The sequence below is a fragment of the Aulonocara stuartgranti genome (genome assembly GCF_965226115.1).
Source record: "Aulonocara stuartgranti genome assembly, chromosome: 11".
In the NCBI taxonomy this organism is placed as follows: domain Eukaryota; kingdom Metazoa; phylum Chordata; class Actinopteri; order Cichliformes; family Cichlidae; genus Aulonocara; species Aulonocara stuartgranti.
In genome coordinates this window covers 19,919,332-19,933,407 of record NC_138947.1, presented here as the reverse complement: position 1 = coordinate 19,933,407, position 14,076 = coordinate 19,919,332, and the positions used below count along the sequence as shown (strand labels likewise).

The window sequence follows — 14,076 nt, the reverse complement described above, 5'->3', positions numbered from 1 at the left end:
AAAAAGGCTAAAATGACCAAAGAAAAAGTGGAAAACAGCTAAACATGAGAGGTTTTTGGACAAAGGGGCGACCATGGCTCAGGGGGTTGGGAAGCGTATCTGTAACTGGAAGGTCGCCAGTTCGATCCCTGGGCTCTCTGTCCTGGTCGTTGTGTCCTTGGGCAAGACACTTCACCTACTGCCTACTGGTGTTGGCCAGAGGGGCCAATGGCGCGATATGGCAGCCTCGCTTCTGTCAGTCTGCCCCAGGGCAGCTGTGGCTACAACCGTAGCTTGCCTCCACCAGTGAGTGAATGAATAGTGGCATTGTAAAGCACTTTGGGTGCCTTGAAAAGCGCTATATAAATCCAATCCATTATTTTTATTATTTTTTCCATTGTTTAAGCACTGCTTCCAGCCAAGAGTGATACCATATATGCCCCATAGCTGCAGAAAAGGTTAACATTGTTGAGAGGTTTTTGGACCAATTTTGTGTTCTCCATTCTTTAAGCACCGGTTTGAGCACCGTTTAAGCACCGGCACCGTTTCAAAAGTACCGGTTTGGCACCAGTATCGGATAAAACCTAAACGATACCCATCCCTACCAACAAGTCTTTTACATCCTTCTCAATACAAACAATAATATCTTGGCAAATACTGCAAATAATTTTTTTGGCAGAAGAAAACTTTTTTTCAGCAGCTTTTTTTTAACTTCTTGAAAGTAGTAACGTCTCTTTCAAAGGTTCAGCTCAGTGACATCTATGTGTAGGAAATCCCTCACCTTACACTGCTGCCAGGCACAGACAAAGTACATGTATTTTCAACCTAGATGTGTGATTAGAAGAACCAAAAAACTATCACCTGTAAATCTTGTATTTTGTTGTTTGAGTGCAGGGCAGAAAAGTTCCCTTAGTATTAATTTGACACATCAATGTTATGTCATAACAAACAGAGGGAGCTGTTGCAACTGTTAAGAAACTCGAGGGAGACAACTTTGCAAAAAAACCCTCAAAACACTCAACAGTCTTGGCTTCAGATTTTGACTTCTTTTCCACCTTGTCAGCGCTTATGATGCAATATGAGCAGGTTGCAAGGGGATGTGGAGGTGGTACAGTTTGGTGTCTGGGATTATGGTGTTGAATGCTGAGCTGTAGTCCATGAAGAACATCCTCACATAACTCTTCTTGTTCTCCATTTGGTTCAACACTTTGTGAAGGGTGACAATATCCTCTGTGGACAGGTTTGCTCTGTAAGCAAAATGGTAGGGGTCGAGAGAGGGATGTAAGCAGTCTCTGATGTGCTGTGATACCATCTGTTTAAAACACTTCAGGATTACAGACGTGAGGCCTATGGGTATGTAGTCATTGAGGCTGTCTATATCAGTCTTTTTGAGGATGGGGATGATGGTGGAGACCTTCAGACAGTTGGGAACGGTGGCATTAGTCAGGCAGAGGTTGAAAGGCCTGGTGAGGATCCCTGACAGTTGATGTGCGCAGGGTTGACCACAGACCCTTGGACCCAAACCAAGCAAAGGTGTTGAGCGCTTCTCCTAGCTTGTAACAGTATCAATAGCTCATCAGACACAGGTGGGTGACAATTCTCAGGGGTGCCGGACACGGACTCGGAATGAGTGCCACCCATGACATGAACACAGAGTGAGCAAGTGAGGGACCCTGGCTGCACTCAGGGAAGGCTGGGGGACAGTTTGTGTCTTTGTGTCTGTCTGCTTCCCATTTTATTTCGGTGGTCTCTCGTCTTGTGTGCTTGTGCTTGTGCACTTGTGTCTGGGTCAACTTTGCTAGCAAGAGATAGAGAAGCGTTGAAAGGCTGCTCCAACAGAACAGCGGAGAAAAACACGAACACAGTGTACAGTCGAGTCTTATTTCTTCACGTCATTAGGCCACAAATAGAGGTGACATGAGCCACATGATTGAGACACAGGCATTAGAGCCTCTTATTGCGTGTTTCGTTTGGGTTTCCAGCGATGCGTGGAATTACCAAAGATAGAGTGGGCATTGCCTAACATATGAAACAGCAAAAGACCGCTGTGTAATCCATTTATTGCAAGAAAGTAACCATATTCTGAATACCACCTTTTTTTAAATAGTAACTGTAACGGAATACAGTTACTCATGTTTTGTATTTTAAATATGTAACACCGTTACATGTATTCTGTCACTCCCCAACACTGGTTACCTCACCCTTCAGTACTCCTGTTTCCAAGAGTTATTTCTCCAGTTTCAGTTTCAGTTATGATTTTTTTCATCTGTTATCTTCTGCATTTTGAGCGAGTTGGGAATAAGGCAACCATCCATCAGAGCCGTGCCAGGGACCAAGTGGCTACTCCATAGTTAGAAAGGCTCATGTCCTGGGCACTTCAAACCCGCCAGTTATTGATCCTGAAGAAACAGAGGGTCACAGACCGATTCCACTTCAAGCTAGGGAAACAGATTACATCTGTTTTAGAAAAGAAAAAAAAAAAAAAAAAAGAGCTTTAGTAAGGTCTTCAGATGCAGTTTAAAGGACAGATTTTATCACGGCAACCAGCATCAAACTCAAGGGGTGGATGAAGGTGATAGACAGGTCTGGTCTCCCTGGGCAGTTCAAGCCATGGGTTTAGCAGCAGATTCTCTCATGAATTATCTGGCCCTCGCTCGTATATGAGGTGCCCATGACTATAGTCCCATTTCTTGCTTGCTTGGACAGCAAGACTGGGAGGAGTTGGAAGGAAGAAGAGGCAGTGCTGGGATTGGGAGCATTCCTTCAGTCCTGGTCAACAAGAAGGAAAGACGTTAACTAGTTCTTGAGGAGGAAGGACACTTATTCTGATAAAGTGGGAGCAGGCAATGAAGCAAAATGTCAGCTGGCAAGATATCTGCTCATGTAACCCCCAGAGGATTAAATTCTTCATCCAGGAAGTTTGACTTGCTTCCCAGATGTTCTCATGGTACAAGGTTGAGTAGCCAGCCTGTCACCTTTGTTCAGGGACAGGGACCCTCGAGCACATCTTGAACACTTGCTGTATTGGACTGAGCTAAGGACTAGATCCTAGAGTCTATTGCAGAGGCAATCAGCAAGAGGAGTAAAGATAACAGGTGCAGCACTGTCGTAACCAGAACCATCAGGATAGTCACTGCTGGATAGCAACCAGAGAATCAACCCAAAAGCTCAAAGGGGGGCTTGATTGCAACCGCACAAGACTGGCAGTTCAACAGGTATATTTTAATTTGGCCTTTTTAGGTCCCACAGTAACTCTATCCTCCTGCCTTCTGAAGGGAAATATTCTGAGCTGTGGCTGCTTGACTGACACCTATATATCTACTTATATGGACTGCATTATTTCAAAGAATTCTACTGTGCATATTCATCTCTGTCTCAACAAATGAAAGAAATGTGGTCACTGGTAAAATAAGGATACCAGCCAAACTATCTATTTCACAACTTGGAGTCATGGAGACCGACAGAAGCCCACATGCTGAGCACTGGAAGGAATTCAAAAGGTTTATTTACAGGTTTGTTTGAGGAAAAAAATAATGTAATCAGTGAGGCATTTTAAGGTCCCTAAGTGGCAGCGAAGGTATTATGGGTTTCCAAGGCACACACACACACTCTGAAGTATAAAGCTCACAGGCCTCATGCAAACATGGAAAGGTCTGCACAGAGACACAGAAAGAGTTATGTACCCACCTGACGCAAAGATCTGGCAATGACTGAGTGTCTGCTCCAACATTAAGTAGCCGGCCTGATTGTTCAACTAGCTGCAGGTGATTCAGATCAACTGAGCAACCACTGAGGAAAGGTAAACACTATACACACAAAACACATGCACAGACTGACAGGGGAGAAAGAAAGAGAGAGAAAAAGAGTGACGGAAAGCCAGCATGATGCCGAGAACCCACTGCTAAGTAACACACAACAGGAAGTTAAAGGCAACGGTTATGTGTGTATATAAGTAACACTTCTGATTACATTTTTCTGTGTATGTCATATTGTTATTCAAAAAGGTTTATGCTCAATTTCTTCTTTGCTGATGTGATTCTTGCTCATGGGAACTGTTTTCCTGATTGAATGTGAAATGTTCTGTTACAAAAATATATTCCAGCATCAGGTTGTTTGCATTGTTGTTTAATCTCTGGAGCTATGGAAGTGTATGTTTTTGTTAAATACATTTGCACAAATTTGTTTCTAATGCTCTGAATTCAAAAAAGTTCTTTAATTGCTATAGGGTCAAATATTTAGCAGGTATTATCTAACAAGAATAAAGATAAAACTCTCAAATGTGAAGGAAGCTATAACCAGAAGTGGCTGTTAGCAGGGCTAAATTATTTTTAAAAAAAATATAAGCTCTCATTGCTTCCAGCTGAGGGCATGGAAATATTTGCTCAATAATAATAATAATAAATAGTCGCATCCCACACGCTCTGCTTACATCTTCAGCATATCCTGTTTTCCACCTCTATCACTGTAAAGTGGACGTGGTGTAGATAAGATGAGAGTTGGATCTCAATATATTATTTAATAATATTTGGGTATTGTTATAAGATATGTAAGATATTTAGCAGATGCTATGTAGATCACCATCTAATATCTCTGAAATATCTCTTAATGCTTTATGTTTTGTTGAGAAATCAGTTTTACCCCGGTTCTTTTTATTCCTCGAGCATCCAGAGATGGCACCGGACTCAGTAGTCATTTTCACAAAATCTTTTATTCATCTGTATTCATCTTCATTCTTCTTCATTTAAGCATGCACTTCTAGAAGGGAAGATGAGGCCGGTGTCCCTCTGCAAAAATCTTCACCCCTTTGTTAGTTACAGCCAGCTTTATAGAAGTGACCCCATCATAAAAAAAACCCCTACGGTGTGCTGCAAACTCTGTCTGTGTCTATGTGCACGAGCACGTGAATGCCTGCATGTGCACGTTCCCACGTGTCTATGTGAGTGCTCGTGTGTGACTGTGTACGCATACCTGTGTGTATGTGTGAGTGCACATGAGTGAGTGTGTGTGTGGATGTGTGTGCGTCACAGTTAAAACACTGTGGGTGAAGATATCTTTCTACAGGTCATAAAACCCCCACAGTTATAAATGTTAACACCCCCACCTTAAAACATCCTCTGGGGAATTTCCACTCAGGAGAAGCCTTCTAAAATCTACTCCTAAATTCACAACACTATAAGGCCTTTATTACTTTACAAACAGTGTCTCTACAATAATTCTACATTCTATGATAACATATTTCTAAACTCTAAAATAAGCTAAACATTCCTACAGTTTCTACTCTAGAAACATGAGTTTTTGTTTCACAGAAAACTGTTGTGTAGAAAATGTGTTTTCTGATGGCAACAAATGATGTTAGTATTTGAAATGTTTGAGATTTGTTTGAAATTGGTAGACAATTAATTAGTTCTACTTAGGGTTGGGCGATATGTAAAAATTTATGTATGTATGATGTAAAAACAATCGTAAGCCCAATAATCGACGATGGGCAATATATTGGCACATATGCAGACTTTTAAAGGGCGGAGCAATGTAATCATGCAAAGACTGATTTGCGCGTTTACCAAACAGAACATGGACGAACTAAATGCCAAAAAATATAAAGTCGCCAATTTGGGATTTCTTTGGCTTTAAACCGGATGAACGAGGTAAATCTAAGGATGTAACCAAAGCGGTGTGCCACTTCCGCGAGAATTTGCTCGCGGATGAAAGACGGTGCTGTTAAAACATCGCAAATATTATTTTTTCTTTTGACTACTTCTATTAGCTCCATCATTATGAGCAGATTTACACATGGACAAATAAATAAATCAATCGCCCTTGTAAAAACGATAGTCCATATATTTGTCCAATCGCCCAACCCTAGTTCTGTTGTAATTTTGGAATATTTGACTACAGGTTTTCCTTATTATTGATACAGTCCAGTCACTTGGCAGTGTTCATTCTCATAAAGAAACCTAAAACTGCCATAAAAATGAATGTAGTACATTTAACCAAAAGAAACAATAGGCAACCAAAACAGCAAGTGAAAATGAAGCAAGCTCCTTAACTTCGGGATCTACTGTTTTGTTATCAATTTTGACATGTACATACAAGCGTCTTAATGTTTCTGTGAAACTGGAAAAGGAAGTTGTGGTGGAGGGTTGCAGCATTGGTGTGTCGCTAACAGTAACCTCCTACACTGATTCAGAAAGCCATTGAACCAGAGAAGAATAAATTCAGCTGAGAGTAAAAGATTTCCTTCAGCAACACCACATACTTCTCTTAGGTTGAAATACAGCCAGCGATAAGTGTACAGTCATTTTCGTAACTGGCCATTACTGTTTCAAGTATAAAACGCATGAAGAGCATGAATCAGACTGAAAGTCAATATAGACTCTTACAAACAGAACTACATTTCCTGAATTACAGTAACTGTATCTCTTTTTTTTCTATTGCTGATGCACTGGACTTTTAACCCCTACAGGGTGTGCATTGAAACATTTTTTAAACTACTGACATGAGGACATTTGTTTTGAGTGGTAAATGGACTGGTTCTTTTATATCACCTTTTTACTCTACCTAAGAACTTAAAGCGCTTTATACAACATGCCCCATTGCCCCATCCACACACACATTCATACTCCAGTGGATGCCACAAAGAGCAACTTGGAGTTTGAGTCTAGCCCAGGGATATTTGTCATGCAGACTAGAGATGCCGGGGACAAAAGCACCAACTTTGCAATTAATAGATGGCCTGCTCTCCCTTCCACGCTATGGCCAGCCCTTTACATTGTAGGTTCCACACAGTTGTTCCCATTTCAGTTGCATATACTGCTGAAGTTATTCTACTTAAGCATGAGCACCGATACATTTTTAAAAATTAGCATAGATTGCAAAAGGACCAGTGATATTTTTAAGATACTTGACACCATAGTTATTTCCTGTTGCAAGAGATGTCAATTTTGGGAAAAGGAAGTCATTGACAAACTGTTCCTAAGCAACAGATAACAGAACTATAGAGGTTAAAGCCTACATGTTATTTTCCCCTGCGCTGCTGGAATCACAAATATCTTAAAACACTATGAATTAATTGTGTACTTGGGGAAAAAAATGTATGTATAAAATGATTATTTCTTCCCTGAGTTTTGTTGTAGGTGTAACTATATCATTTTTAATTCTAATTATAAGTTCATAAATTATTACAGGAGAGTAAAACATAGGAAGAGGTCCTTTATTAACCCATCTAAGACAAACTGTTTACATGCTGCAGTTTTCCATCGTAGTTAATATTAACTACTGGTATTAGTCATACTGAAGTCACATGTGACTTCAGCGTGACTGTTTCCGGCTTCTAACATTTTATATCAGTTCATCTTTGAACTCACGAGTTACAACCTGAAAGTCTTTGATGAAAGTTGCAGAATGGAATTTTAGTTGTTGTTAAGTCTGGAAACTTTCTTCTGCTTGGTGAGTAAATACATTTACCTTATCACACCAAATACAGAAGATTCTACAGTTGGTGAAGTTCTACGGCTGATGCAGAAAGTCGACTGCCTCATTTCTTTGACACTGATCAGTGATCAAAGTGAATAAAAGACATTTTATTCACCACAATGTAAAATGCAAATATCAAAAGTATCAACTGAGCAATATTTAAGGTGCTTATTTTACTTCTTTATTTATGCATTTAACTATTTCCATAGACAGGTTGGACATAAAACTGTTCAGTATTGTTCAATACTGTTCAATGTGATTGATCAGTGAACATTTGAACAGGCAGCTGTCTTTTACTCTGTGTTTAAATTGTCAGAAAAAAGCTAAATATTTTATTATTATGGGGTATATTTTTTCTAAACTGTGATTGGTTTGTGTTCTTTTTTCTTTTTCTTTTTTTGGTTTAGGTCCATAATGGAATCTACCGTGAACAGTGGAGTGATTCTTTCAGTTTACATCATTTCATTCCTGATTGGCTTCCCCTGTAATCTCTTGGCTCTCTATGCATTTAGTACTAAGATTCACTCCAAGCCACTTCCAACAGACATCCTGCTGCTCAACCTGACTGTCTCTGACCTGATGTTTTTGATCATTCTGCCTCTCAAGATGCACGAGGCAGCAGCTGATATGGAATGGAATCTGCCCAACTTCATGTGCTCCATCACCTCCTTCACATTTTTCTCCACAATCTACACCAGCTCTTTGCTGCTGATGGCAGTCAGCGTGGTTCGCTACATAGGAGCAGCATTTCCTATCACCTATCAGAAGCTGCACAAACCCATGTATGCAATTGTTATCAGTGCTGTTATTTGGCTGATCTCGACAGCACACTGCAGCATTGTTTTCGTCATCCAGCATCACCCATCTTTGGCCAGCAATAATTCCAGTACTTGGTGCTATGAGCGTTTTACAGACGAGCAGAAGCAGATCCTCCTCCCAGTACGTCTGGAGTTTTTCTTTGTACTCTGCCTCATACCTCTTCTTATTTGTGTTTACTGCTACTTGCGCTGCATCTTGATTCTGTACAGCCGGCCCAGGATATCCCAGATGCAGAAACAGAAGGCCATTGGCATGGCCTCAGGGACTCTTGCTGTGTTCCTCATTTGTGTTCTGCCATACAATTTATCTCATTTAGTGGGTTACATCCAGGGACAAAGCCCAGAGTGGAGGTACTACAGCTTGCTGCTTAGTTGTTTCAACACCTGTATTGATCCAATCATTTTCTACTTTTCCTCCTCCATCTTCCGCTTGTCAAGTGAAAAGTTCATTTTCAGGAATTGTATGCTCAGTCCTTCACGGTTCCAAGGACATGTCAACAGCTCTAGCTAGACTAACATTTCCTTTCATTAGTAATTGTTCATATTTAGTTTGATTATATTTGTTTGAGTGCACATTACAGAGATAAAAATAATATGCAGTATGTAATCTCTCACAAGTTTTCTGCTCCCCACTCACACAAACTATTTTTGGTGATTAAAAAGACAAAAAAAAACATTGTTGCGTAACACTGGTGCCGCACAGTGGAAAAGTGAGGTCATTTTGATATAAACTGATGCATCATTACCTGATCTAGTCACTTTGCATGTGTTTAGAAAATGTGTTTACTGATAGCGAGACATAAGATTTTTTTTTTTTTTTTTGAAATAGCTGTACAGGGTTTATCTGAACTTCCTCATAACTGTTCAATGACTCAAAATAAAATGTTAATGAAAATAGAAGTGTTTATAAAACTGAAATGTATTTTTGATTTTATTTTTTTAAAGCAAAGATGGCATTTTTCTTATTCTGTAATGCTATCTATTGATTTGTTTTACTATTAGCAGAATACCTTAATATTACATATCTTGAAAACACTCATTTACATTAACAATCCTGCGCAGAAGGTCATAAACAGGGCCAATCAGCCTCAAACGCTTGCCTGGAAACTTGCCTGTCACAGCACTGTAAATGGCCACTGCACGCAGTTCAAAGAGAATTGGTCTGGTATGCAGAGAGGTGCACATAATATAATTTATCATTCTATAGGTAGTGCTCAATTCAGTTGCTGTGAACTTTTTGAGAACTTTATTTTTGCATCATATGGAAATTCACTAGATTAATTATTAATTTGGTTTGTGTAGCCATGACTCGCTGAAAACAAAGAACATGGACACAAAAACAAACAAAAACAATAATAATAATAATAATAATAATAATGTTAATGATGATGATAATAATGATAATGATAATAATAATAATAATAAAGGACAGAAGAACATCATATTAAGTCAAACCGACAGTCTTCTTCTATAATTTACTTCTTATTGAAGATACTTGAAAGGTGAAATTAGTAATAAGCAGATGTTCAATAGTTTTGATTAAATTTGGTCTATTCAGATCCCCCAGTTATCCTTTCCCAGTCTACCTGTCTCTTGAAACAAGATGTTCCGAGAGCTGTCAGCCAAGTAGACACAATACGTTTGACACCCATTCATCCATTCTCTTCCAATTCAGGGCCCCAGCTGTCAGAGGACAAGAGGTAGGGTACACTGTGGACAGTGTTGGGAAGGTTACTTTTGAAATGTATTCCATTACAGAATACAGAATACATGCCCTAAAATGTATTCTGTACCGTATTCCGTTATGTTACTCAATGAGAGTAACGTATTCTGAATACTTTGGATTACTTAACTTAAATTATCATGCATTTTACAACTACGTGAATGTACTATTGCTGTGTGATTTATTACTATTACTGAAGGTCCGCGGCTCCGAACCGTAGTAAAGGGACCTCTGGCTAATACGGGTTCCTTGTCGGGCTTGTAGCCGAAAAATGGCTTTACTTTGTTGTCTGGGTCAACTCTGCTTGCGAGAGACAGAGAGAAGCTTGAAAGGCTGCTCCAACAGAACTTATTGTTTCGGAGGAAAACACAAACACAGCGTCCAGTCGAGTCTTAATAGCTTACTTACAACTGGGCTTGGCTGCAGTGGTTATTATTATATTTACATGCTTCCAGCTCCCGTTTTTGCTCGATGACAACTCGTACTTTTCGACTCTCCTTTTTCTTCCACCTCGCGCTCACAGACACATAACGAGTATGGCAGTCCATTCTCCCTGCAGCACGGACTACACTGCCCATGAGGCTACATTCTTTAGGGCTATGCCTGTAGTATTCTGCCTATTAGCTTAGCACAACAACAACAACAAAAAGGCGCTCTCTCACCCAGGAAACACGCAGAGCGTCCCCCTGTAACCATGGCAACCGCAACGCTGCCGCCTGGAACTACAGAACATAGCTGTCAAACAAAACCGAAACACTCCTGACCTGCGACAATATGAAACAGGAAAGTACCGCAGTGTAATCCATTTATTTCAACAAAGTAACTGTATTCTGAATACCACCTTTTTAAACGGTAACTGTAACGGAATACAGTTACTCATATTTTGTATTTTAAATGCGTAACATGTATTCCGTTACTCACCAACACTGACCGTGGACAGGTCGCAAGTCTCTCAAGGGCTAACACAAAGACATAGACAGACAACCATTCACACTCACATTCACACCTATGGGCAATTTAGAATCACCAGTTAACCTAACCCCACTAACTGCATGTCTTTGGTTTGCGGGAGGAAGCCAGAGTACCCAGAGAGAACCCACAGAAAAATGGAGAGACCACGCAAACTCCACACAGAGAGACCCTGGCCTGACGGTGGAATTGAACTCAGGACCTTCGTGCTGTGTGACAACATGATACCTCTATATTATTTCAAGCGATTCTTTAGTGCTCATTCAACTCTGTCTCGACAAATGAATACAAAAATTTGGTCTCTGGTAAAATAAGGATCCCAGCTAAACTATGAACAGTGCAACCTGGATAACACTCAGAAATAACACCAGACAGCTGTCTGAAGGCAATGTGTGTATGTCAGTAATATTTCTGATTAAAAGTTATTGACTGTGTGTCATATTGTTACTCAAAAAGCTTTATTCTCGGTGGCCTCTTTGCTAATGTGGTCGTGCTTGGACCGCATTAGTATTAAAAGTTGGAACTGTTATCCTGATTGACTGTGAAATGTTCTATAATAAAAATATATTCCACCATCAGATTGTTTTGTATTGTTTAATCTTTGAAACTATAAAACTGGATATTTTGTTGAATAATTTACACAAATGTATTTCTAATGGTCTAAATTTAAAAGAGACCTTTAATTGCTTGGTTAAGGTCACATATTATTCTTGACTAACAAGAATAAAGATACAAGTCTGAAAGGTAAAGAAAGTCAGCAGATGTACTTTGGCTTTGAGCAAAGGGTTAAACTGGGCAAGAAGAATCTGGTAAGGCATTCAGTATTTTCAGTAAATGAGAAATTAAATCTGAGGTGCTGATTAATGCATAATATCGAGTGCATGGTGATATTTACTCAAAAACTAAGAAAAAATCACTTCCCACAGTCCTCCTTGCATCCTTAACACATCCTGTTGTCCTGCTCATCACTGTGATGTGGGCACAGTGCAGATAAGATAAATTTACAGCCTGTACATAACAAAAAATCTAGTAGAGCTAGCAGTAGAAACTACAGTAACTTGTTTTTAAATTACTTGTTTTCCACACATTAAACCACTATGTTATGTATCTTTTTCTCGTCTGTCAAACCCCACTTTAACCCCTGGTGGTCAGTGTTAGTGTTTTGATATAACAAGGAGTATATGGGATAAACTCAGGATATAGAGCAGACCGTCAATCTTCAGCTCTTTCAGTCTATGTGCTGTAAAGTCCTTAGGCATGACATAAACCACAAATCGCCCCTGATGCATCCAGTGACTTGAAAACTGTTTTTATACTGAAGGCTACATGTATAGGTAATCTCCACAGTGCTCCTAAAATCACAAATTTCTCATGGAGCAATGGAAAATATCTTGAATTCTAATAAATGCAGGCTTCTGGACTTACGAAATCCAAATCAGAATCAATCAGAATCAGAATACTTTATTAATCCCGAAGGAAATTACTATGATAATAATTTATTTTGGTGACAGGAGGTCCTTTGTTAACATATCTAAGATGAAAGTCAACATGAGCTGCGGTTATTTATTTTAGTTAATATTAACCTACTGGTGTCTGCTGTTAGTCATTGTAGTGTGCCCCAGTGTGTCGCATGGAGTTTTAAGCTTCTAACACTTTATATCAACTCATCTTTAAACCTGGATTAGAAACTGGAGGTCTTTGATGAAAAGAACAGAACGGAGTGTTAATTGTGAAGTTTTGACATCGGAGATATATTATACCACTTGGTAAGTAAAAATATACCAAGATCCTATTTGCTACTGAAAATCATCTACTGATGACAGCTGACTGCCTCGTTTGTTTTAGCACATTTAAGTGATTGAAGTAATGAAACACATTTTCCTAAATAACTGTATCTATACTAACGGAAAATGTTAATTGTTTAGCAAGCAACACTGATGCTTTAGTATTATCTATTGAACATAACTGCAAGACATTGATTTTCCTTTATTGTTTAACTAGAGACATTCACTTTCTGAAGTTTGAAAATTCCTACATTACTTGCCAATTAACATCTGTAAATTTATTGTATTCATTACTGTTTGGTTTGATATATTAGATTTAATAATACTGTATATGTATAAGATGTATGAGAAGCATAGAAGAAGAAGTTAATCTGTGTTGTTTATTTTGGTTTAGGTCCATAATGGAGTCCACTGTGAGCAGTGAGATCATTCTCTTCATTTACATCATTTCATTCCTGATTGGCTTCCCCTGCAATCTCTTGGCTCTCTATGCGTTTAGTGTCAAGATCCACTCCAAGCCACTTCCAACAGACATCCTGCTACTCAATCTGACTGTCTCTGACCTGCTGTTTTTGATCATTCTGCCTCTCAAGATGCACGAGGCAGCATCTGGTATGAAATGGAATTTATCTCATTTCATGTGCTCCATCACATCCTTTGCTTTTTTCTCCACAATCTACACCAGCTCCTTGCTGCTGATGGCAGTCAGCGTGGTCCGCTACATAGGAGCAGCATTTCCTATCACTTATCATAAACTGCACAAACCCGTGTATGCAGTTGCTATTAGTGCTGTTATTTGGCTGATCTCGACAGCACACTGCAGTATCGCTTTCATCATCCAGCATCACCCATCTCTGTCTAGCAATAACTCCAGTGTGTGCTATGAACACATCACAAAAAAGCAGCTGGAGATCCTCCTCCCAGTACGTCTGGAGTTTTTCTTTGTACTCTGCCTCATACCTCTTCTTATTTGTGTTTACTGCTACTTGCGCTGCATCTCGATTCTGTACAGCCGGTCCAGAATATCCCAGATGCAGAAACAGAAGGCCATTGGCATGGCCTCAGGGACTCTTGCTGTGTTCCTCATTTGTGTTCTGCCATACAATTTATCTCATTTAGTGGGTTACATCCAGGGACAAAGCCCAGAGTGGAGGTACTACACCTTTCTGCTTAGCTGTTTCAACACTTTCATTGATCCCATTATCTTCTACTTTTCCTCCTCCAACTTCTACTTCTTTAGAGAAAAGATTATTTTTAGGAAGTGTAGCTGCACTGATTCAAGGCTGCAAGCGTAGACCAACAACTCTAGCTAAGATTGAAAATGTAAAAA

At 39.6% G+C, this 14,076-nt stretch overlaps 2 protein-coding genes across 5 annotated transcripts; both read left to right on the top strand.

Moving 5' to 3' along the window:
* Nucleotides 1–3,132: 3,132 nt before the first annotated feature.
* Nucleotides 3,133–9,094, top strand: LOC309717114 (free fatty acid receptor 2-like). 4 transcript variants are annotated; one of them, XM_082551417.1, is made up of 2 exons: nucleotides 3,133–3,194; nucleotides 7,860–9,094. In XM_082551417.1, the coding sequence occupies exon 2, from the start codon at nucleotides 7,867–7,869 to the stop codon at nucleotides 8,779–8,781; it is 915 nt and encodes a 304-aa protein (XP_082407543.1). In that variant the 5' UTR covers nucleotides 3,133–3,194; nucleotides 7,860–7,866; the 3' UTR covers nucleotides 8,782–9,094. The 4 variants fall into 4 exon arrangements, with proteins under 4 accessions (XP_082407543.1, XP_082407544.1, XP_082407541.1 ...); XM_082551418.1 differs by lacking the exon at nucleotides 3,133–3,194 and adding an exon at nucleotides 3,701–3,778; XM_082551415.1 differs by lacking the exon at nucleotides 3,133–3,194 and adding an exon at nucleotides 3,845–3,919.
* A 4,044-nt stretch (nucleotides 9,095–13,138) lies between these two features.
* On the top strand, nucleotides 13,139–14,041 carry LOC309717964 (free fatty acid receptor 2-like; the record flags this gene model as incomplete). The annotated part of the gene is made up of 1 exon (XM_082552905.1): nucleotides 13,139–14,041. Exon 1 carries the CDS (start codon nucleotides 13,148–13,150, stop codon nucleotides 14,039–14,041), a length of 894 nt encoding a protein of 297 aa, XP_082409031.1. The 5' UTR covers nucleotides 13,139–13,147.
* Between the last annotated feature and the right edge of the window lie 35 nt (nucleotides 14,042–14,076).